The sequence below is a fragment of the Bubalus kerabau genome, chromosome 13 (genome assembly GCF_029407905.1).
Source record: "Bubalus kerabau isolate K-KA32 ecotype Philippines breed swamp buffalo chromosome 13, PCC_UOA_SB_1v2, whole genome shotgun sequence".
Classification (NCBI taxonomy): Eukaryota; Metazoa; Chordata; class Mammalia; order Artiodactyla; family Bovidae; genus Bubalus; species Bubalus kerabau.
The window spans coordinates 10,549,482-10,575,475 of record NC_073636.1 but is presented as its reverse complement, the minus strand read 5'-3'; the positions used below and the strand labels follow the sequence as shown (position 1 = coordinate 10,575,475).

Below are 25,994 nucleotides of genomic sequence, written 5' to 3'. Positions count from 1 at the left end.
ACCTCAAGGGTAAAGAATTTGGAAATCGCTGTATGCCTCAGTATAAACTTGGGTTACAAATACATAGAGAATGCACCCTAGGCTTAGTACAGAGAAAACAAACAGAAAAGATACTATTGTGTGACTAATGAAAATAGTCTTTGATTCAGAGAAACTTCAGAGAACCCACCAGAAGAGAGTTAATGGAGCCAAGATAGTGGAGCCTTACCTTCTTCGAAAAGCAGAATAACCGTAAGGACATCACTCAGAAAACCACCAGCATCTGAGCTGGTGCCAACACACAGTAGTAGCTCAATAAATTTATTGTTCAGTGAGAGCCCCTCTGCCACCACCCTAGCTACCACCAAAGGCCCGTTCTCTTAGAGGGCTTACATCTTGTAGGACAGAGAGACAGATGTCGATGGAATTACTGTTGGTTATATAAATTGATTAGGCAAAGATTAATGCTGCAATTAATGTCCTGTGACACGTGATCTGATCAGGGTGTGAGCGAGTGTCTTCCTCAGTCTCCCCCCAGCTCCACAGCCCGCCATGGCAGCGCCCGTCTCCCGTTGTGAGCCCTGGGGGCTGATACCGAGAAGCAGGAGGACGTGCATTGGGTGCTTTGGGTTGGGGGGCTCTCCCAGGGATTTTATGTTCTCTTGCTGTCTTGTCATCTTGTACCAAACACCCTGATTCTGCTGCCCGGGGAATCACTCATCCGTGCCTGTCCTGAGGATCTGGTACATGCAAGTTGTTAGAGAAACTGCTGTCCCTTATAAAGGCCTTGTTCTAGGGCCACTGTGGAAAGGAGGAATGAAACCCAAATTAGGAGGTAGATTTGAAGTATCTGTTTCATTAGTTAGAGGTTTCAAAATACAGTCTGACTTAATGAGCTGTGAAGTCAACGAGGAGGAAGAGGCTGCAGGCCAGAGTCACACAAGCTGGTGTCCAGTTATCCACATCCACATCCAGATCCCGATTGTGCTTAAGGCCATCTCTTAAGCACACAGGCCCTGCTGACTCATTGCTGCTGAGCCTGAGGACGTTTGAGATCAGCCCATCCTGAGGCTCTGCCCTCCAGCTCTTCCTCAAGGTGCTCACACTGCATCAGGTAGGTTTCTCAGGTGCAGTGAAGAGCAGCTAGAAATCCCAGCTCTCCTGGGGCTTACTCCAGCAAGGAAGAGAGCCAGAAGCGAGACGTCCAAGTAAATGTATACAAGCACATCTCGTTTTATTGCCCTTCCTAGATACTGAGGGTTTTTTGTTTTGTTCTGTTACATGGAAGGTTTGTGGCAACTTTTAAGTCATCTGATGAAGGTTAGCATTTTTCAGCAGTAAATTATTTATAATTAAGGTATGTACATTGTTTTCTTGGACGTAATATATTACGCATTTAATAGACTGCAGTGTAATATAAATGTAACTTTTATATGTATTGAGAAACTAAAAACTTGTGTGACTCCCTTTTTTTTAAACTGGAATATAATTGCTTTACAATGTTGTGTTAGTTTCTCCTGTACAACGAAGCGAATCAGTTACATGCATATATATTTATCCCCTTCCTCTTGGACCTGCCTCCCGCCCACCCCCATTCCCAGCCCTCTAGGTCACCACAGAGCACCGAGCTGAGCTCCTCGTGCTGTGTAGACAGCAGCTTCCCACTGGCTATCTATTTTATGCATGGTAGCGTATACATGTGAGTGCTACTCTCTCACTTTGTCCCACCTTCCCCTCCCCACCCCCATGTCCACAAGTCTGCTCTCTAATTCCTGCCCTGCAAATAAGTTCATCTGTACCATTTTTCTACATTCCATATATATGCATTAATATATGTTATTTGGTTTCTCTTTCTGGCTTAATTCACTCTGTATAACAGACTCTAGGTCCATCCATGTCTGTATAAATGACCCAACTTCATTCCTTTTTATGGCTGAGTAATATTCCATTGTGCAGTTGTACCGTGTCTTCTTTATCCATCCATCTGTTCATGGGTATTTAGGTTGCCTCCATGTCCTGGCTGTTGTAAATAGTGTGGCAGTGAACATTGGTGTATTTTTGAATTAAAGTTTTCTCAGGGTATGTGCCCAGGTGTGGGACTGCTGGATCATACGGGAGTTCTATTTTTAGTCTTTAAAGGTAACTCCATACTGTTCTCCATAGTGGCAGCAGTAATTTACCTTCCCACAAATAGTGCAAGACGGTTTCCTTTTCCTCATACCCTCTCCAGCATTTACTGTTTGTAGATTTTTGGTGATGGCCATTCTGACCAGTGTGAGGTGATAACTTCATGGTGGTTTTGATTTGCATTTCTCTAAAAATTAGTGATGTTGAGCATCTTTTCGTGTGTTTGTTGGCCATCCATATGTCTTGTTTGAAGGCATGTCTGTTTAGTCATGTGACTGACTTTATTGCAATATAGACTTTACTGTGGAACCCAACCCACAGTATCTGGAAGGTATGACTACCATGTTAGGTAGGAAGATGTGCTTAGTAGAAAAATACGAGGAGTAAGTATTGTGGAGATGGGGAATAAGGGGTGGTGGGGTGCAGTGGTATATCCAGAGGAGGCATCACTGAGAAAGTGAGCTTTTAAGCAAAGACTTGAAGGATGTACTAGAGCTAGTCATATGGAAAGAGCATTCCAGAAAAAGGAAAAATCACACATGTGCTTCCTGAGGCCACATTTACCATGTAACATGTTTGATGGATTCCAGAAAAGCAAGGAAGGTAGAGTGAGAAAGGGAGAGTGCAGTCACAAGGCCAAGGAGGAGACAGATTGTAGAGGTCCTTGAGGTCAGCAGAAGAACTTGAACTTGTGCCCTGAGTGAGATGGGACTCCTTGAGAGGATGTCCCATTTGAGCAAAGAAATGGCTCCATCGGGCAGGTTTTTTTTTAACAAGATAGCTTTGGCTGCTGTGTTAAGAAAGGCATGAAGGGCAGGGGGCAGTGGAGGTGATGAAGGCTCGAGGAGAAAGATGGAGTAAACTGTTGAGAAAACTCTCATCCGAGAGAGTGGAGAGTGGATGGAGTTGGGAAATGTGGTGTGACTAACTGGTGGGAGACATCCTGGCTGACTTCAGGAGGTGACTGTGACTGAAGTAGGACCGGGCGGCCGTTTGGTGGTGTGTGTTCCCGCAGCCCCGTCCTGCTAGGCAGCTGCAGGCCAGGAGTAAGCAGACAGACGGATTTAACCAAGGCTGTGGTTTAGCTTAGTCGAGGGAATTTCAAGAGCAGGACGAAGAGATTTGGGGTTGAATGTAAGGGGACGGTTGTAATGATTGCCCATGGTATTCCCGTTGGGTGAGGAAGGAACCAGGACAGAAGTCAAAGAACAGGAGGTCAGGGCATTGGAGGGATCATCTATCATTGATTTAATTACCAAGCTTCATGGCAGGAGTTCTGTAGCCTGGGAGCAGATGGCTGTGAGCAAAACCCAAGATGTTCAAGGAGCCAGGGACGCAAGTGAGGTGAATTGCCTGTGAGAAGGATGGGTTAACGGTAAGATCTGAAGGCGTGGTCTTCACGTGGGGGCGTTCAGAGAGGGCAGAGGAGCAGGGGTGTAAAAGTTGGATGGAAGCACAAGAGTATCCACCGACCTCCCAGGACGATGGGATGCAGAGTGTGGGGAGAACACAGTCCCTACTTGAGACGGCTGCAGCGGGAGGGGTCCCCTGGTGACCAGTTAGAGGGAAGGTGAAGGGGATGTTCCCGAAAGAGGCTGGGGGTGGGGGGACTTTGCAGATGATTGACTGTGAGTTGAAGAGGAACAGTGGAAGCACTCAGAGATCCAGGGAGCATTAGCATCTGAGGGAGGAGGGGCACCCAGGCTTCCTCCGCGACTTTCTGTCGATTCCAGAGTTCCAGGACAGAATGGTCTCCCTGTGAGCATCCTGCACCTTATGGCTCCCAGGTCGCAGGTGTGGTTCCATTAATTCCTGGGCTTTCTTGGCAAGCAGGCAGTATCACGCCCACCTGGTCTGTGTGCAGCCAGGGTGGCAAATGGCTTTGCTCCTGCTCTAAGGAAGCCCTCTCCCCACTTGCTGATTGTGCTCAGTGGGGCTTGTTGAGAAGGAGAGAGCCGGGGAGAAGGCCCCCAGCTGAGCTCCCAGGGGCAGAATTTCCCAACTTTAGGTGACACTGGTACCATTTTTGCTAAATGCTTTTTTGTTAACATACTTATCTTTTTTCTTTCCCTTATTTAAATATCTTTTAAAAGGAAACAGGAAGAAAGCTGCCACAATTGAAGCTTTGTTGTAAATGATGAATCTAGAGCCAGATGATGAACGTTCTGAAACGTACATCCTTGTACAACCCCAGATCATCTCATTCACCGCTTGGGGGAAATGAGCGAACTCAAGGCTCGCCCCTCCTCCTGAGGGCTCTGCATGGGTGTCCTTCCCCTGCCAATCCTGGTGGTTTGCTGATCCCTGACGTCCCTGCTCACCCTTGGAGTTTACATGTGGGCAAATCGGGCTGAATCGCCAGCCTGAGGAGGGTGTTCCTCTCAGGCGTGGGGTGAGGTTTCTGGTTCAGGAGTGTGGCCCCTGCAGAGGCCAGCATGGCAAAGAGTGTGCAGTTAACACACCTGCGGGCAGAGGCTGTTGGAGGGGCACAGGTCTAAAACGTGGGTCTTTTTCCAGGAGCAGCCCGAGGCTTCTAGGGGACTTACGGGTGGAGGTAGAATGATCAGATTCAAGTGTTAGAAAGCTCCCCTGTCAGTGGTACAGGGAAGGGATTGGAGGGGCAGCTGGGTGGGGACACTGTGGGAGGCTTGGCCAAGGCCACGTGGGACCTGGTGGTGCAGAGTGAGCCGGCGGTGGTGGCAAAGGGTGAGAAGGTAGAACCCCAAGGAAGGCGCGGGAACCGGGGCTTGTCTGACTGTGGTGTGTGGGGCAGCTGGACCAGCATCCGTCTGGCGTGGCTCGGTGGCTGGTAGTGACAGGCACTGAGATGAAGCAGAGTTCAGACCAGGGAGAATGGATGGGTTTGTTTCAGACAAGCTGACCTTGAAGTTGGTGTGCGACATCTAAAGAAAAGTCGTCTCCCAGCTGGGGACATGGGTCTGGAGCAGTGGTGCGAATGAGATGGGGATTGATGACTCAAGTGTGACCATAGAGGTTGGTGGTGTCTCCCAGCTTTTTCAGGTCCCTGTGACCTTGGTGTATGATTGATGGATGCCAGAGTGTCCACAGGACACATCATCCAGCAGGAACAGTAAGTTCCACTGCTGGTTAGAGGCTGGACTGAGAAGTCTTCCTCCAAAACAAAGCAGCTTATAGTGTGGGTTTTGACGCTAATGATCACTGAGACGCAGACAGTGTTTTCTTTTTTCATTTTTCTCTTTGTCCTCCACTTTCTCCTCCTTTGCCCCACACCCCTTCCTCCTTCTCATCCCTCTCCTTTTCTTTGCTGCTGCTTCTCTCTTGTCCATGGCAGTGGCATCTGGAACCAACACCACATTTTATATAAGAGTGTAAACGTTCTGTGTGGGCACAGCACTCTAAGAGAGAGGTTCTGCTGTGAGGTTTCCTCTCTGCGCCCCATGTGGAGAATGAGGGAACTTCTGATAAGCCCTGAAGAGGAGACTCTTTGTCGTTCACTTTACAGGGGCACATGCTGCTCATAACAAGATTTGGGAAGCAGAGATGCATGCGTCTGCAGAGCACAGTTATTATTTATAAGGCTGATTTGTGTCACTAGATTAATGTTTTCACTTCTGGAGAAATTTACATGCTAATCACTTTTTGTTAATTTGTAAATTATTTTAAAGAAACTGAGTCGCCTTTTCCTCTAATTAATGCTGGTTTGTTTCGCTTTTCCCCGTGAATAGATCACTGTCCTGGATGAGACGTGGACCGTGTTCAGACGTTACAGTCGTTTCCGGGAAATGCATAAAACACTGAAACTGAAGCATGCAGAGGTGAGTTATGACATAGTTATTTTCAATTAAGAGCATCTGTTTTCAAAAGTAGATGCCGCTGGCTGCCCTGTCAGTGCCCACTCCTTCCTCTTTAGGTATTAGCTCATGCGTGTCACCAAGTTTTACTCCAGTCACTCGTGTTTCAAAGATAGCTTTTTGATTTTTGTTCTCTGTTCCGTTTGTGTTTTACACAATTCAGACATCTTTCTGAACACAGAATTTTGAGTGATAGTAAGGAACAGTAAGTCAGTTCTATCCTTTTCATTAATTTTATGATGTATTTTAAATAAATATTTTGGTCAATTTATAACTTCTCAATCATGAGTGAGACCTATTAAAATGAAATAGTAATACATTTTTCAGTATGGATTTGCCCCTTTTTCCCGTAAAAAAAGGCTGCATTAACGCTTAGACTTCCACACGGTGAGGACTAAAGTCATAAAAGTTAGTTTGCCATCACACATGGGGGGGAGATGGATAGTAAATACGGGATTATCTAGAAGCAAGGAGGCATTTCATGCATCTGATGAGATACCCAGAGTGTGTGGACACATTAGTAGTCATTTTTTTAAAATTTGGACAAAGACTGGTTTTTTAATACTTTTCAGCAAAGGAAGGTATTCTAAAATTAATGTGTATCTTCCAAGCGATACACATTATTCTTACTTTTTGTTTGTTTTTGCTCCAATTAAAGGAAGCCTTATGTAGGCATTGCTCTTTGGGAAGTTTGGATTGAACTGACGATAAATCAATCATTAGTCATTGTCTTTTCAGCCTGCTTTCCCTAAGTATGGCTTTTTAGCCCTGTTTTTATAGTTTCTTATGATGTTCTAAAAACAATTTAATCATACATGTGTCCCTAATTTGTTTCATGTTAATTACATACTATTTCCTCCATGGCTTCTACTTTCTTTTCTCTGATACACAACATAAAGAAGAATTCCTTTTTGTAAATAAAGTGATTCCTTGATGTACAGAAGAATCTTGGGTCCAGGAAAAATTGAGTTATCTCTGAAATTCTGTTGCTAAGTCATTATCATAATAGTATTCAGTTAAAAATTGAAGAAGCTTCAGGTATGAATTTTAGCTCAGTGTTCCCAAGAGGCTTCAGTTCCGAAAGTAACTACATCAAAGTTGTTATTAAGTTTGTTTCTGCAATTTACTCTTCCTATCCCAAGTTAATTTTGACAATAAGAAGTAATTGTGTACATATTAAATGTACAGAACAACTGGTTTTTGCAGTGAGCTTTGCAGCTCATTAACTACTTGATGGTAAGTTACTCTATCAATACTTTAATAATGTATAGCTTTTCGTGTTAGCTTACTGAATTCCCACAGTAGTAGTAGGTGGAGAAGCAATTTACTTGAAACAAAAGGATACAAACTTTACCAGGAAGGCACCCCACTCCAGTACTTTTGCCTAGAAAATCCCATGGATGGAGGAGCCTGGTAGGCTGCAGTCCATGGGGTTGCGAAGAGTCAGACACGACTGAGCAACTTCACTTTCACTTTTCACTTTCATGCATTGGAGAAGGAAATGGCAACCCACTTCAGTGTTCTTGCCTGGAGAATCCCAGGGACAGAGGAGCCTGGTGGGCTGCCGTCTATGGGGTCGCACAGAGTCGGACACGACTGAAGCGACTTAGCAGCAGCAGCAGCAGTGTGTGTGGGAGAGAGAGAGAGTGTGTGTGTGTGCCTTCATTCCATTATTTATTTCACATCAGTTCTTTCAGTGCCGTTAGTTCAATGCCATTCTACATGGGCACATTTTTGTAAATTCTCATTAGTAGCAGACAAGAACCAGAATGTCTTCTCTTCTGCATCTTAAATTTATATCAGGCAGGCTTGATGATAAACCAGGAAAATATAATAATAATTGACACTTTAAAAATATGCATGCTATGTTGCAGTTACCACTTGAAGTGAGGTACAGGCATTCTAGGAAAAGTATCAGTAAACTGTAACGGGCAGAAGTAGTATAAGAACGTTTTAGGGTTGCTCTCTAATAAAATGGCATTATAGTTGAAATTTGAGGTGAGCGATACTTAAACAAATTTGCAGAGAAATAACAGACAGCTCTAATCAATGCGGTCCACTGGAGAAGGGAATGGCAAACTGCTTCAGTATTCTTGCCTTGAGAACCCCATGAACAGTATGAAAAGGCAAAATGATAGGATACTGAAAGAGGAACTCCCCAGGTCGGTAGGGGCCCAATATGCTACTGGAGATCAGTGGAGAAATAACTCCAGAAAGAATGAAGGGATGGTGCCAAAGCAAAGTCAAAAGCTGGTTGTGGATGTGACGGGTGATAGAAGCAAGGTCTGATGCTGTAAAGAGTAATATTGCATAGGAACCTGGAATGTAAGGTCCATGAATCAAGGCAAACTGGAAGTGGTTAAACAGGAGATGCAAGACTGAACGTCAACAGAACTAAAATGGATTGGAATGGGTGAATTTAACTCAGATGACTATTTTATCTGCTACTGTGGGCAGGAATCCCTTAGAAGAAATGGAGTAGCCATCATGGTCAACAAAAGAGTCCGAAATGCAGAACTTGGATGCAGTCTCAAAAACGCCAGAATGATCTCTGTTTGTTTCCAAGACAAACCATTCACTGTCACAGTTATCCAAGTCTATGCCCCAACCAATAACACTGAAGAAGCTGAAGTTGAATGGATCTATGAAGACCTACAAGACCTTTTAGAACTAACACCCAAAAAAGATGCCCTTTTCATTATAGGGGACTGGAATGCAAAAGTAGGAAGTCAGGAAACACCTGGAGTAACAGGCAAATTTGGCCTTGGAGTACAGAATGAAGCAGGGCAAAGGCTAATAGAGTTTTACCAAGAGAACACACCGGTCATAGCAAACACCTACTTCCAACAACACAAGAGAAGACTCTACACATGTACATCACCTGATGGTCAACACCGAAATCAGATTGATTAAATTCTTTGCAGCCAAAGATGAAGAAGCTCTATACAGTCAGCAAAAACAAGACCAGCAGCTGACTATGCCTCAGATCATGAATTCCATATTGCCAAATTCAGACTTAAATTGAAGAAAGTGGGGAAAATCACTAAACCATTCAAGTATGACCTAAATCAAATCCCTTATGATTATACAGTGGAAGTGAGAAATAGATTTAAGGGACTAGATCTGAGAGAGTGCCTTATGAACTACGGACAGAGGTTCGTGACATTGTACAGGAGACAGGAATCAAGACCATCCCCGTGGAAAAGAAATGCAAAAAGGCAAAATGGCTGTCTGAGGAGGCCTTACAAATAGCTGTGAAAAGAAGAGAAATGAAAACAAAGGAGAAAAGGAAAGATATACCCATTTGAATGCAGAGTTCCAAAGAATAGCAAGGAGAGGTAAGAAAGCCTTCCTCAGCAATCAATGCAAAGAAATAGAGGAAAACAACAGAATGGGAAAGACTAAAGATCCTTTCAAGAAAATTAAAGATACCAAGGGATCATTACATGCAAAGATGGGCTCAATAAAGGACAGAAATGATAGGGACCTGACAAAAGCAGAAGATATTAAGAAGAGGGGGCAAGAATACACAGAACTGTACAAAAATGATCTTCACGACCCAGATAATCACAATGTTGTGATCACTGACCTAGAGCCAGACATCCTGGAATGTGAAGTCAAGTGGGCCTTAGAAAGCATCACTACGAACAAAGCTAGTGGAGGTGATGGAATTCCAGTGGAGCTGTTTCAAATCCTGAAAGATGATGCTATGAAAGTGCTGCACTCAATATGTCAGCAAATTTGGAAAAGTCAGCAGTGGCCACAGGACTGGAAAAGGTCAGTTTTCATTCCAATCCCAAAGAAAGGCAATGCCAAAGAATGCTCAAACTACTGCACAATTGCAGTCATTTCACACGCTAGTAAAGTAATGCTCAAAATTCTCCAAGCCAGGCTTCAGCAGTATGTGAACCGTGAACTTTCAGATGTTCAAGCTGGTTTTAGAAAGGGCAGAGGAACCAGAGATCAAATTGCCAACATCCACTGGATCATCGAAACAGCAAGAGAGTTCCAGAAAAACATCTATTTCTGCTTTCTTGACTATGCCAAAGCCTTTGCGTGGATCACAATAAACTGTGGAAAATTCTGAAAGAGATAAGAATACCAGACCACCTGACCTGCCTCTTGAGAGTACGTCAAGGCTCTATACTGTCACCCTGCTTATTTAACTTATGTGCAGAGTACCTCATGAGAAACACTGGGCTGGAAGAAGCACAAGCTGGAATCAAGATTGTAGGAAGAAATATCAAGAACCTCAGATATGTAGATGACCCCACCCTTATGGCAGAAAGTGTTTTTCACTTTTCATTCTTCTTAGAATGAAAGAGCCTCTTGATGAAAGTGAAAGAGGAGTGTGAAAAAGTTAGCTTAAAGTTCAACATTCAGAAAACGAAGATCATGGCATCTGGTCCCATCACTTCATGGGAAATAGATGGGGAAACAGTGAGAGACTTAATTTTGGGGCTTCAAAATCACTGCAGATGGTGACTGCAGCCATGAAATTAAAAGACACTTACTCCTTGGAAGGAAAGTTATGACCAACCTAGATAGCATATTCGAAAGCAGAGACATTACTTTGCCAAGAAAGGTCCATCTAGTCAAGGCTATGGTTTTCCCATATGGAGGTGAAAGTTGGACTATAAAGAAAGCTGAGCACTGATGAATTGATACTTTTGAACTGTGGTGTTGGAGAAGACTCTTGAGAGTCCCTTGGACTGCGAAATCGAACCAGTCCATCCTAAAGGAGATCAGTCCTGGGTGTTCATTAGAAGGACTGATGCTGAAGCTGAAACTCCCAATACTTTGCCCACCTGATGTGAAGAGCTGACTCATTTGAAAAGACCCTGATGATGGGAAAGGTTGAAGGCAGGAGGAGAAGGGGACGACAGAGGATGAGATGGTTGGATGGCATCACCGACTCAATGCACATGAGTTTGGTTAGGCTCCGGGAGTTGGTGATGCACAGGGAGGCCTGGTGTGCTGCAGTTCACGGGGTCACAAAAAGTAGGACATGACTGAGTGACTGAGCTGACTGAATCAATGTTTTAAAGAAAATTTTAGAGCAGACACAAGCAATCTTTAAAGATAGAGTAGAAAACAACTCACCTGAGGTAAAAAATAAGTTAACTGGTGAACTGAAGCTGTTGCCTGGTACCAGGCAAAATTAATGAACAGAGATGATCCCATGTGCAAAATTATTTTCAGATGAAGAAGAGCGTATTACATACATGCTGAAAAATTTAAGTGGCTTTCAAATGAAAAAAAAATTGAGGAGGTTTCCTCCTTGATCCGGTCGTAAGTCTGTGTGGAGCAGCCCTGCACTGCGCACACAGTTGTGATGGACACAGCCACACCCATCCTCTCATGAATAGAGAAAATGAGAAATAAACAGAGAAATGAAACCCAGGAAATAAGAGGATGGTAAATAGTGTTAAGTGCCGTGGGGAAATACAACAGAGCGCTGTGATAGTGTGAGCTGGCTGGTGGGCTGCTGTAGATGGCTTGGTGAGAAAGGTGATATACAAAGAGTGAGACTGAGCTGAGATCTCGGTGCCGGAAAGAAACAGAGGCATGAAGATCTGGAGGTGAGCTCATTTGAAGGTGAGAGAACAGCAAGTGCAAAGGCCTTGGGGAGGGACCAAGCTCAACGTGTTTCCAGAATTAAAAGACCCGTAAAAAGGGACAATTGTGGTAGAGAGGAGGGCCGAGACTCAGTGGTGCCATGGGAAACCCATTACACTGGGTGCTGTAAAGGAGGGTGTGAATATCGAAGCCCAGCTGGAGTTTCCATTCTGTTAATAGGCGTCCTTTCCCAGAAGCCCATTTCCTGAAGGTGGACTCCCGATGTAAATAACGAAGACTGGAAGTTGCTTTTCCATGCTGAGTCGAGCTCCATGACATCAGTTTTTTCCTTATGAGGACAAAAAACAGTTTATGAAAGAGAAACTGCAGACAGTATGCGTGAATTTGAAAGAGAAGAGAGAATGTGAGTAGTGGTTGAAATCACATAGTGAGATCCTAAAACAGCACCGCCCGGAGAAAGGGAAGCCGAGCTAATCACAAACCCCATGGGACTGCACCAGCGCCAAGGAGCCTTTCCGTGGCCTCGGCTCCGATGGCCATCTCACCATTCACTGAGTGCATCCTGCCTAGCTGTGCTCTGCCTCTGACGTTCGTGGTCTCTGGTGGAAGTGAGAGCTTGCCTCTTGTGACACAGCCTGTGAGCAGAAGCCCAGGCAGTTCAACTCTGTTTCCTATTTCTTTTTTTTTATTGATCTTTTTTTTTTTTAAACTTTACATAATTGTATTAGTTTTGCCAAATATCAAAATGAATCCGCCACAGGTATACATGTGTTCCCCATCCTGAACCCTCCTCCCTCCTCCCTCCCCATTCCATGTTTCCTATTTCTAACCAAACAGCAATATCTGAACAGAAATGAGGAGAAGCGTCATCTCTAATACAGTAGCGTGTCATTCTGGATCACAGTCAATCTTGTTTTGCTGAGAGGACATCATTGTCCATTTAAGATTTTCAAGATGAAGCTTGAATATCAAGATGAATATCAGCTTTATTTTTTTTTTTCATAAAGTTGACATTTCTTTTGTGTAGCCTTACTTGCCGAGTGTTTGTTGGGACTTGAGATCAAGAATCTGTGCATTAGGTGTTCGTCCATTATAGTCGCTCTTATTACTGTTCGTATGACCTCCATCCCTATATCTAATGTGAATCTTCTTGACGTCATCAGCTGCCTCCAAATGGTCTGTAGGCCATGCTTCGCCCCAGGTGACCCAGGGATGATGTAAGACAGAGATCACTGCTTGCGCACAGGGCCCGGGGGGGCCTGGCAGCAGGGAACACCACAGTCCACATGGCTGTCTAAGCACTGTTCTCTCTGCCCCACCTCTCCCAGGATACATCCTGGGATATTTAGGTGGCAAGAGAAGAGACCCATGTGGGGAGGCCTGAAGAACCAGTCTGCTGTATAGAATCCTAGGCAATAAGAGAGCCACTTTCTCTGGGAGCAACTCCATGGGCAGAATGTCCAGAGTCTGCATGCAGGATATGCTGAATTTCAAGAGTCACCTCACTCGAGAAGCCTTAAGCTGTGGCTTCCTCCCAAAGAGCTGTGGCTTCCCTAGCTCACAAATAGTTGATCTACTTGTTAAGCGATGAATCATTTTCCCATGAGCAGTGGTGCCTAGTGACCGAGTTGGCATGTCACCTGATCAGGTTCCAAGAATCCACTTGATGGCACTTCAGGCAGTTTCCAGATTTTTGCCATTGTGACGACCACCCTATACATTCTGGAAGATACCTACCTATCTACAAGTGCTGACTGTCTCTGGGAAGAACTGTCGTAATTGTTTACCTGTTCTTAAGGACTCAGTTTATGAAAAAGCAAGATTAGGAAAGAGCACACAGAAACGGGGTGGACTGAGACCCCTGAGGGCCTTCACCCCCATTAGTGAGAGGGTTTTAAGAATTCCTTATGCATCATTCAGCTAAGTCTTCTAATCTCCCTGTTTATTCACTTTCATTTGCTTATTTATTTACTGTAATGTCTCCTTAAGGAGAATGATGTCAACTGAAGGGCCCCTAAGGGACGTTTTGTATACACTTGGGTGGTGAACCGATTAAAACAGGCAGGGGTTGTTGGTTATTAGGTGTAACATATGTCTGTGAAGAAAATAGAAGGAACTTAGGGGTATTTACACGCAAAGCAGACTTGTGAATTGAAAGGATAGGAAGTCAGTGGATTCCCTGAAACTCTGGGGCGTGGGGATTGTGGGCAGGGAAAAAGCAAAAATCACAGAAAAATTTAATCCTTTATTTTTTATGGTCACAAATTTCAGAATAAAAAAAGAAAACTGTTATTTGTCCTGAATAATACTGAAGATGAACAGGTTGCCTGCAGGTGACCGGGCTTGTATGTAAGCGTTACACTCAGTCTGTTTCCAGATTCACTTGTGTGTGTGGGCTGAGCGCTCACTGGGTGGAGGTGCTGCATTATTCAAGGGTTTTATAATTCTTATTTTATTTTTATTTGTTTATGTTCTGTCATCTTAGCGTTTTCCTCTGGGTCCTAAGGAGCTTTGCCTTCTGCTTTGAGTTAGTTTGTCCCCTTGATGCACTGACGTGTATTGTGCAAGATAACTCTCGTCCTGGCTTCCCTTCTCCGTGCCCCTTCATTGACCTCATATGGAATCGTCATCAGATTAAACCCTGTGTTTTCAGAGTCCACATCTATAAAATGATCATGCCACAGCTAGTTTGTAAAAGATTGTGAGCCTTGGATGAAATACGTTATTGAAAGTAACTACAAAGAATCGTGCAGTGTCTGCCAGATAGCACGCTTTTGAAATTTGGTAATGCAAATCACTGCCGCAGTGCTCTTTATATGAGAACTGTGCATTTTCCACTCTATTAAAATCAGTATAACCCTTTTAAATACCAGTGAAGTTATGTGCTAGGAAACAGAGCCCCATTAAATGTCCTTTTCTCTTTATGGATGAGGCAGAGTTTACTATTGATGTCTAATGTCTGTGAAGTTTACTTGTGGGTCCAGGTCATAGTCGGAGAGTCCATCAAGACAAAAGCATAGCTCATCCAGAAGCTGAAAAGACTATTTTAAAAGCTCATTCCCTTTCAGCCATTAGAATGAAAGATGAAGACCTTGTGTCTCATCCTGTTCCCCACTTTGGTTGAGTGGTCTGATGGGCGCTGAGTGTATTTAATGAGGTATAGGACATGGGGCTAGAAGGTCAGAGGGTCACTGAGAGAGCTGCTCCTTTTAGGAGGTCCAGAGATGCCAAGGACTTCCTTTTAGTACGTTTAACAAGGAGTCCTCCTGAGTGCTAGAGCCTAATGGACCCCTTATGCCTATAGAGAAGCATCTCGCGGTGAAAGCAGTTAAGCCTTGGAATCGATTGTTGAGGGCCCTTTTATAATCTTGGCTAATAGTGATTCTGAAGCAGGTTTGTGTTCTGCCCAGAGGCAAGAGGATGAACCATGAAAATAGGATATTTTAAGTATTAAAATGTACAATCAAAATAAATGCTAAGGGAACTTTAAGGCCCACGTGTGGTGAGAGCCTAAGTTACTGGGAACAGGCGTGCCTGTCTGCATCGTAACTGAGTTATCACAGTGAGTCTTCAGAGTCCCCTAGTGTCAGACAGGATCAGCATCTATCAGCCACATTCCCAGGGGGCCTCCTTTCTCCCCGCTGTGGAGCTGAGGGAGAAAAGCATTTTCAGAGCCTTCGAGTAGAACATGAAAGATTGCTGTGTTAGAGCAACTGTTCAGTCTCACTTCTGGCAGTCTCTGGGTGCCCAGTAAATATCACTGGGAGAAGAAAACGATTAGGCAGGAGCTTATGTCATTTGTATATGGACTTTCAGTTTGTACTGATAGAACCATTTCTCACCTTCTTGATTTCCCAAGTAATTTCCCCAAAGCAGCACCAAAAAAGGGAAAGAAAAGAAACCGGCTATTGGCTTTATATTTGTCTTAGACAGCTATCTACCATCCATCACTGAAATGCATTCTAAACAGTTTTACAACCAGCATTCCAAATTTAATATAAAAATTGCAAATCTACTCACCACCCAAACTGTAAAGCTACCAACCATAGCCACAGGGAGCATTCGGTAAGCCTTAGATAAATTCAGCTGCATCAAGCACTCAGCCTCCTTGAATTTTTAAATAGCAAACAGCTATGTAGGCAAAAAATAGAACGTTGCCAGCTCCCTGATCTGGTACGTTATCAGAGGCCCAGGTATCTCACTGTATGGCTTGTATTACACCATCCTGTCTGCCTGATAGATAATCCATATTTAAATCACTGCTTTCAAAGGTGGGTTGGGGAGAGAAAGACATCAATTAGCTAAGAAGCTTTTCTAAGATACGTGAATGCAGGCCCCAAGCTAGGAGATTCTGATTCAGTAATCTGACATGGATCTAAGGGTGTGTGTAGTTAGGGAAAAAAATAGCCCCAAATGATGCTCTTTGAATCACTGGTTAAGATGCTGCCTGTCATTTCTTTTGCATCCACCATAGGAGTGTTATTGATTTTTTATTATTATAGTCATTGTTATAGATCACCAAATCTAAAAGCTGATTTCCAGTGACAAATAATCCTGTCAAAATTAATGACAAGCAAATTTAAACCTAGACAATGAAAACAGGTTTGATAGCCTGTTTGAACACCAAAGACTATGAAACATAGATTCATACTAGGCTTTCCTATCCAGCAAGGAGACTTCTGTAACTGTGTCGGAACCATTTGCACATTATGAAACATACATACTCCAGGGGGCCTTAAAGATTGGGTAGTCCAGTTTTCATTTTAGAAATGAGATATCAAATCCCCAGAGAGAGTTTTGTTCGGAGTCACCTCAAGACTTGGGGCCCAGGCAAGGTTTATGTCTTCCGACTCCTAGGCTACTTCTTGGCCCAGAGTCTCCATGACCATGTTCACTCAAGAAGGGGGAGTTTGCAGAGCGCTCCAGACAAGACCAGAAAGAAGGTCTCTTGCCTGTGAAGATCTGTTACATAGCGAGACCCCATGGATGAAAACTAGAAATGGGGTTCCTTCTATCGAATGTCATGGCAATGACAGGTTTGTGTCACGCTCTCAGTCCCTGAAAGGGACGAATTAGTATCACAGTAACAGATGGAAAATACAGGCCTTTGAGTTAATTCAACTGCATAATTCTTCTTTAAAATGCGGATTCATTTAGATACTTGGCAAAACTAATACAATTTTGTAAAGTTTAAAAATAAAATTAAAAAAAAACAAAAAAAGAAACGAAGAGCACACAATAAATATCGATAAAGTTGAAAAAAAATGCAATATGAAGTACTCATAGATCTGAAATGTTTCTCACTTTGCAAAATTGTTGCGACATGCATGAATGTCCTCAAATCTGTCTTACCTGGCTCATAGTAAAAATGATATTGGCTTTGGGAAGAGTAGGATTTTAAATTACAGTCTTTCTACCAAATATAACAAAATCAGTGCATTCATAAGTACATTTCTTTTTTTTTTTTTGGCTGTGCCATGTGGCATGCAGGATCTTAGTTCCCCAACCAGGGATCAAACCCTGTGCCCTCCCCAGAGTGGAAGCATGGAGTCTTAACCACTGGAAGGGAAGTTCTAGTACATTTCCAGCTGTAGTTTTATACCTAGAATCTCACCAAGTTTCTGTACTTCAGTGATGGTAGGACAGCAGCTTCTGATGGTAGGATGTCCTAATTATAATTGCTGGCTGTTCCATGTGGACCACCAGCAAAAGATTCTGCCTTGTTCATTGGGCAGATCCTTAAGAGAACCTAGAATGTGCCAGGCTCTGAGCTACGCACCTAGCACGTGCTCATAAATATTGTGTGGTTCTCTCGTGTTACCACGTGCTGTGCTGTGCTTAGTTGCTCAGTCATGTCCGACTCTTTGTGACCCCCATGGACTGTAGCCTGCCAGGCTCCTCTGTCCGCGGGGATTCGCCAGGCAAGAATACTGGAGTGGGTTGCCATGCTCTCCTCCAGGGGATCTTCCCAACCCAGGGATCAAACCCAGGGATCAAATCCAGGTCTCCCACATTGCAGGTGGATTCTTTACCGTCTGAGCCACCAGGAAAGTCCAAGAATACTGGTAAGCTATCCCTTCTCCAGGGGCCCTTCCCAACCCAGGAATCAAACTGAGAGCTCCTGCATTGCAGGTGGATTCTTTACCAGCTGAGCTACCAGGGAGCTACCAGGTACCCTCATGTTACCATATCAGAGGTCTAAAGGAAGCTCATTGCTCCTTTGATTATCTAGGTTGTCCTGAAGAGTGGCCACTTCATGCCTCTAATAAGTCAAACTTGGAGGAGAATTGCATATTTGTTTGTGAGTATATTTCTCAGTGACAGCTGTTCTTATGAGGCCTTGGGAACTGCTATTAATTTTGAGTAGTCAGCAATGCTTCCCTCTTGTCAGCTGTGAGAATTATGGTAGCTCTTTGATGAGTTTTCATTATTTGCATTTCTCAAAAGCTGGAGAAGCTGAAATTTACAACCATAAACCTGCAGTATGTGGGTGTTTCAGATGCTGCCAGTTGTCCTGTAGTTACGTCTACTGGCAAAAGTTGGGTTAAAGCTGATTTGACCATATAGTTTTGCTGTGTAGAATTTTTCCTTGAGGTTTTTTTTTTTTTGGCCATGCCGTGTGGCATGTATGGTCTTAGTTCTTCCACCAGGGGTGGAACCCATGCTCCCTGCATTGAAAGTGTGGAGTCTTAACCACTAGACCACCAGGGAAGTCCCATTTCTCTCTAATCTTTAAAAAAAACTGGGTACTGTTTAGGTAGCCACATACCACAGAAGTAAAGAAAATGTCTAGTAAATGAGTAATGACAGTAAAGTACACTTTTATTAGGTGGTAACAAAAGTCAAATGTTTCCCTTTCATTAGTCAGGATTCCATACTTTATTAGTTGTTGTTCTGTTTTCCTTCAGTGATTTATAACCCAGTCTTAGCTGCTTAATTGTTATAAAACCATAAAAGATAGGTGAGGTTTTTTTATTGCTGACTTTAATTTCTTTTCCATATTAAGGCTGCTATTATTTATATCCAAAGAAACAACGATGCCATTTATCAAAACCTGTGCTGTCTGTCGCCTGCAAGACCACCTGGCTAACCTAGAGTGAACCTGGCCAAGAGAGAAAGGCTTCTAATAAAGACAGACTTTTCCATTGCATTTAATTTGTCTTTTTGATGGCAGCAGCCTAGCCGACCTATCTTATTATAATGTAATAAACATTGAAGTCAGAATTTGAGCAAGATGGCTCTTAGAAGACATTAGGCTCTGTCAATTTATTGGGAATCAAAAAGGGAAAAGGCAACTTGTAGATGAAAATTTCACACTGAGATCATTTAGAAATATCACAAAGCAGCAGAGAATGCTGACTCTATTTCTAATACACATATAGCTGGCCAACTTGATGAATAAACGGATATTCTGTTTTCATTTTCTCAAACTGAGATTCACAAGTAATTATATAAATTGGCAATGCTAGTATTATAAGGAACCACTGTCTTTTCTTACTCTGTTCATGATTCTTCCCATAGAGTTACTGTTCAGCCTAAAACTTATGGGCTTGCTTCTCAATTATGCAAAATAAAAGTTGAAAACTTGGATTTTTAGATTCCACAGTCAGAGAAAAAGAGCAAGACAGATTTCACTGAAAATCAGTAGGCTTCAAAATTATCGATTTCATTTTTTAATGGCTTTTGTTTCAATACATTTATCTTTAGAATAATGTTTTATTTACTGAATTGCAGAATGAGCTTGCCATTATGTTTCTCTTAGGTCAAAGAAATGTGCTATTTTAATCCTCATTTGTTTTCTATGTTTTACTCTGTATAATTAGATTTCACAGTATGCAATGTAGGTAACAGGGCTGTTGTTCAGTTTCCTTTCAGTGTTTTCTAGACCTGTTGTGTCTCTCACAAATATCCAGTATATTTGACCTCAATCATCATTTTTAACTTTAAGGTACAATTTTCCCATAAGAGCTCAAACATCTGCATCATTTCCCACTCCTGCTCTAAGGATAATGACTATAGCAGGAAGTGATACCATTTTAAAGGTTTTCTCATGAATACTGCATTCCCGTTTGTTTCTATCCTTTTTCAATTCTATAACCTCTTGAACGGTAACATTTCATTATTATATTGGTCTATTTTCCCATATACATGTTCACCTTACTTAAAATAAGAATGCTATGAAGATTTTACAGGAAGTAAGGTACACTCCTCAAAAGTAATATAGCCCAGTTAAGTATCTCCATGGTATCTAAAAGTGCTTCTTGTAACTCAGCGTGGAGAGATTTTAATTATTAGTACCTGAGATACAGGATTTCAGAGCTCAAAAATGAAATAATCTCAGTTCAGTTCCTTCATTTTAACAGACGATGAAACTAAGAACTAGAGACATTATACAAGCAGCTCTTTGTTGAGCTGAGACTTGAAATCTGATTGCCCTAAATCTCAGGTTATTAAAGGAAAAAGGCATACAATGTTAATTTAACTGTTTCATTAAATATATACAGAGAATAATCACTTTTTATTGTTCCTCTAAAGATGATGCATGCTCATTTATAAAAGCTTCACATAATACAAGAAGAGAGCAACAGATTACTCAAAATCATTCTCTAAATATAATTAATATTACTATTTAATGAACATTATTTAAAGTACTGAAATGGATAGGGACAGGTAAAGAGACAAATACGTAGATTGATACAAAGAAATTGAGATGAGAAGAAAAAGAATAGGAAGAATGAATAAAATTGTAACATCAGGCTCATTCTGTATATGCTATTTTTAAATGGAAACATTAAATTTATTTTACTTGAATTTAACAAAGGGAAAGAAAATCAATTAAAACTGAAGAAATTTCTGAGCTTCAAATTAAATTTTTCTCTGCCATACCCTCTAAAATAATATGTGTTTTTAAGAAAAAACAGCATGTCAGGCTTTCCTGTCCGTCACTATCTCCCAGAGTTTATTCAAATTCATGTCCTTTGTGTCAGTGATGCTATCTAACTATCTCATCCTCTGCCATCCTCTGCTCCTTTTTCTTTCAGTCTTTTCAAGCATTGGGGTTTTTTCCAATGAATTGGCTCTTTGCAGCAGGTGGTCAAAGTATGGGCGCTTCAGCTTCAGTCCTTCCAATGAATATTCAGGATGATTTCCTTTAGGATGGACTGGTTTGATCTCCATGCACTCCAAGAGACTCTCAAGAGTCTTCTCCAGCACCACAATTTTAAAGTATCAATTCTTTGGCACTTAGCCTTCTTTATGGTCCAGCTCTCACATCCATACATGACTACTGGAAAAACCATAGCTTTGGTTATATGGACCTTCACTGGCAAAGCGATGTCTCTGCTTTTTGACATGCTGTCTACGTTTGGCATAGCTTTCCTTCCAAGGAGCAAGCGTCTTTTAATTTCGTGGCTGCAGTCACCATCTGCGGTGATTTTGAAACCCAAGAAAATAAAATCTGTCACTGCTTTCACTTTTCCCCCTTCTGTTTGCCATGAAGTGGTGGGACCAGATGCCATGATCTTAGTTTTCTGAATGTTGAGTTTTAAGCCAACACTACCTTCTTTCACCCTTATCAAGAGGCTCTTTAGTTCCTCTTTGCTTTCTGTCATTAGAGTGGTATCATCTGCATATCTGAGGTTGTTGATATTTCTTCCAGCAGTCTTGATTCCAGCTTGTGATTCTTCCAACCCGGCATTTCCCATGATGTACTCTGCAAAGAAGAGAAGCGAAAAGCAAAGGAGAAAAGAAAAGATATTCCCATTTGAATGCAGAGTTCCAAAGAATAGCAAGGAGAGATAAGAAAGCCTTCCTTAGCGATCAATGCAAAGAAATAGAAGAAAACAACAGAATGGGAAAGACTAGAGATCTCTTCAAGAAAATTAAAGATACCAAGGGAACATTTCATGCAAAGATGGGCTCGATAAAGGACAGAAATGGTGTGGGCCTAACAGAAGCAGAAGATATTAAGAAGAGGTGGCAAGAATACACAGAAGAACTGTACAAAAGATCTTCATGACCCAGATAATCATGATGGTGTGATCACTCACCTAGAGCCAGACATCCTGGAATGTGAAGTCAAGTGGGTCTTAGAAAGCATCACTACGAAAAAAGCTAGTGGAGGTGATGGAATTCCAGTGGAGCTATTTCAAATCTTGAAAGATGATGCTGTGAAAGTGCTGCACTCAATATGCCAGCAAATTTGGAAAACTCAGTGGCCACAGGAATGGAAAAGGTCAGTTTTCATTCCAGTCCCAAAGAAAGGCAATGCCAAAGAATGCTCAAACTACTGCATAATTGCACTCATCTCTCACGCTAGTAAAGTAATGCCCAAAATTCTCCAAGCCAGGCTTCAGCAATATGTGAACCGTGAACTTCCAGATGTTCAAGTTGATTTTAGAAGAGGCAGAGGAACCAGAGATCAAATTGCCAACATCCGCTGGATCATCGAAACAGCAAGAGAGTGCCAGAAAAACATCTATTTCTGCTTTATTGACTATGCCAAAGCCTTTGACTGTGTGCATCACAATAAGCTGTGGAAAATTCTTCAAGAGAAGGGAATACCAGACCACCTGACCTGCCTCTTGAGAAACCTATATGCAGGTCAGGAAGCAACAGTCAGAACTGGACATGGAACAACAGACTGGTTCCAAATAGGAAAAGGAGTACTTAAAGACTGTATATTGTCACCCTGCTTATTTAACTTATATGCAGAGTACATCATGAGAAACGCTGGGCTGGAAGAAGCACAAGCTGGAATCAAGATTGCCGGGAGAAATCTCAATAACCTCAGATATGCAGATGACACCACCCTTATGGCAGAGAGTGAAGAGGAACTAAAAAGCCACCTGATGAAAGTGAAAGAGGAGAGTGAAAAAGTTGGCTTAAAGCTCAACATTCAGAAAACGAAGATCATGGTCTCTGGTCCCATCACTTCATGGGAAATAGATGGGAAAACAGTGGAAACAGTGTCAGACTTTATTTTTTTGGGCTCCAAAATCACGGCAGATGGTGATTGCAGCCATGAAATTAAAAGACGCTTAGTCCTTGGAAGGCAAGTTATGACCAACCTAAACAGCATATTGAAAAGCAGAGACATTACTTTGCCAACAAAGGTCCGTCTAGTCAAGGCTATGGTTTTTCCAGCGGTCACGTATGGATGTGAGAGTTGGACTGTGAAGAAAGCTGAGCACTGAAGAATTGATGCTTTTGAACTGTGGTGTTGGAGAAGACTCTTGAGAGTCCCTTGGACTGCAGGGAGATCCAGCCAGTCCTTCCTAAAGATCAGTCCTGGGTGTTCAGTAGAAGGACTGATGCTGAAGCTGAAACTCCAATACTTTGGCCCCCTCATGCAAAGAGTTGACCTATTGGAAAAGACCCTGATGCTGGGAGGGATTGGGGGCAGGTTGAGAAGGGGATGACAGAGGATGAGATGGCTGGATGGCATCACCGACTCAATGGACATGGGTTTTGGTGGACTCCGGGAGTTGGTGATGGACAGGGAGGTCTGGTGTGCTGTGATTCATGGGGTTGCAAAGAGTTGGACATGACTGAACGACTGAACTGAACTCTGCATATAAGTTAAATGAGCAGGGTGACAATATACCCCCTTATTGTACTCCTTTCCCAATATTGAACCAGTCCGTTGTTCCATGTCTGGTTCTAACTGTTGCTTTTTGAGTCCCGTACAGGTTTCTCAGGAGAGAAGTAAGTGGTCTGGTATACCCATCTCTCAGAATTTCCCACAGTTTGTTGTGATCTGCACAAAGGCTTTTGTGTAGTCAGTGAAGCATAAGTTACATGTTTTTCTGAAATTCCCTTGCTTTCTCCATGATCCAGTGAATGTTGACAATTTGATCTCTGGTCCCTCTGCCTTTTCTAAACCCAGTTTGTACATAGGGAAGTTCTCAGTTCACGTACTGCTACAGCCTAGCTTGAAGGATTTTGCATATCACCTTGTTAGCATATGAAATAAGTGCAGTTGTACAGTAATTTGAACATTCTTTGGCATTGCAGTTCTTTGGAATTAGAATGAAAACTGACCTTTTCCAGTCCTGGGGCCACTGCTGAGTTTTCCAAATTTGCTGGTGTATTGCGTTCAGCACTTTGAACAGCATCATCTTTTAGAATTTGCAATAGCTTGGCTGGAATTCCATCACCTCCACGGACTATGTTCATAGTGATGCTTCCTAAGGCCCACTTGACCTCATGCTCTAGGATGTCCGGCCCTAGGTGTGTGACCACACCATGTGGTTTTCCAGGTCATTAAGACATTTTTTTTGTACAGTTCTGTGTATTCTTGCCACCTCTTCTTAATCTCTTCTGCTTCTCTTGGGTCCTTACTGTTTCTGTCTTTTATCATGCCCGTCCTTGCATGAATTTTTCCTTTGATATCTCTGATTTTCTTGGTGAGATCTCCAGTCTTTCACAGTCTGCTGTTTTCCTCTATTTCTTTGCAGTATTCATTTAAGAAGGCCTTGTTATCTCTCCTTGATATTCTCTGGAACTTTGCATTCAGTTGGGTATTTCTTTCCCTTTCTCCCTTGCCTTTTGCCTCTTCTTTCCTCAGCTATTTGTAGAGCCTCTCAGATAACCATTTTGCCTTCTTGGAGTTTCTTTTTCTTGGCAATGGTTTTGATCATCGCCTGCTGTGCAGTGTTAGGAACCTCCGTCCACAGTTCTCCAGTCACTGTGCCTATCAGTTCTAATCCCTTGACTCTGTTTGTCCCCTCCACTGTATAATCATAAGGGATTTGATTTAGGTCATACCTGAAAGTTCTAGTGGTTTTCCCTACTTTTTCCATTTAAGCCTGAATTTTGCAATAAGGAGTTCGTGATCTGAGCCACTGTCAGTTCCAGGTCTTGTTTTTGGTGACTGTATAGAGCTTCTCTATCTTCGGCCACAAAGAATGTAATCAAATCTGATTTCGGTATTGACTGTTTGGTGACACCCATGTATAGAGTCGTCTCTTATATTGGAAAAGGGTGTTTGCTATGACCAGTGTGTTCTCTTGACAAAACCCTGTTACCTGTTAAAAGAGTGGGGCTTCCCTGGTGGCTCAGATAGTAAAGAATCTGCAGGCAATGCAGGAGACTCAGGGTCAATCCCTGGGGCGCAAGATCCCCTGGAGAAGGGAATGATAGACACTAGCTTTCATGTGGTGTGTTTCCATTTTATAAATTATCAATTGTGTTTCTCTCTTCTAAATGATCTTATAATAAAGATAAGATTTTCCCAGTGTATTTACTCCCACCTACCTGGTTTTAAAAATTCTATTATTTTTATATTGTCAAACTATAGTACATTTTTATATATAAATTATGCATAATTCTCTCCTAATAGTGAGTTTAAAATGAGGCAGCATTTTCTTTATCTTTCTTTCTTCATTCCTTAGAACCTTAGACTGTACTAGCTCTTGGTTGCATTTTTTTGGTCATCCAGCATGTTTTTTATTTTTTTATTTATTTTTTTAAAATTTTATTTTATTTTTTAACTTTACAATATTGTATTGGTTTTGCCATATATCAAAATGAATCCGCCACAGCCAGCATGTTTTTTAAAGGTTCACCTTGATTCGTTTTACCAGAGTTTTATCTGTTTGAGAATGTCTTCCAGTGGCCAGCACAGTTTAAAGACATTTCTGTGTTAGTTATAAACTTCTTGGACCATATTTTCTTTCCCTTACAATTGGTGCTCAGTCATGTCTGACTCTTTGGGATCCTATGGACCAAAGAGGCTCCTCTCTGCATGGGTTTTCCCAGGTCAGAATACTGACCTTCCAGGGGATCTTCTGACCCAGGGATCGAACCTGCTTCTCTTTTGTCTCCTACGTTGGTAGGCAGGTTCTTTACCACTAGCGCCACGTGGGAAGCCCTTTCCTTCCTTTAGCGCATTTCATCTTGCCTTGTTTTTTTCCTGCTCTGATAGCTAATCTGTGTTCTTATTGTTATCATTCTGACTTTTTCTTTCTTCTGCTGGGACTTTCTTTCTACTATTTTGTTGTTGTTATGTTTCTTCCATCTCTTTCTTGAGTTCTTCTTGCTTCTTTCTTTTCTTTCCTTTTATTTTTATTTTATTTTTTATTTTTTTTTTGAGCAAGTAGAGGGAGTGGGGAGGAGGGCATGGTGTCACTGGATTTTCTTTTTCCAGTCAACATTTTTCACCTTAGAACAGTCTCAGACTGGTGATCTTTTTTGTTGTTGTTGTTTTGTTTTGTTTTTTTTGGCTTTTAGCATGCTTTGTCATTTTTGTTGCAAGCTGGACACAATGTGTCCTGTGACAGCAGCTGAGGTAGACAGGCTTCAGTGTGTGGTTTTATATTTATCTGGCTACGATGTAGGCTAATTTGGGAGAGAGGAGCACCAGTGAATCATGGGGACATGGAGGGGACAGGTCCTATGGAGAGGGAGGCATCAATCTGCCATACACCTAAACCTTTGCCTGGAATTTTTCTAAGTTTTGTCCCACCAGTTTTT

The 25,994-nt window shown here is 42.3% G+C and overlaps 1 protein-coding gene across 10 annotated transcripts in view; it reads left to right on the top strand.

Annotated features, from left to right (window-relative positions):
- KIF16B (kinesin family member 16B) overlaps window positions 1-25,994 on the top strand; it is a 301,609-nt gene that overhangs the window by 239,206 nt on the left and 36,409 nt on the right. For 8 of the 10 annotated variants that reach the window (XM_055543463.1, XM_055543454.1, XM_055543455.1 and 5 more), the window contains one exon: window positions 5,814-5,903. In XM_055543463.1, coding sequence (XP_055399438.1) covers window positions 5,814-5,903 — 90 coding nt within the window. Of the gene's footprint in view, window positions 1-5,813; window positions 5,904-17,538; window positions 17,585-17,751; window positions 17,821-18,525; window positions 19,698-25,994 lie in introns of those variants that run through there. The other 2 variants (XM_055543456.1, XM_055543461.1) reach the window with 2 other exon arrangements.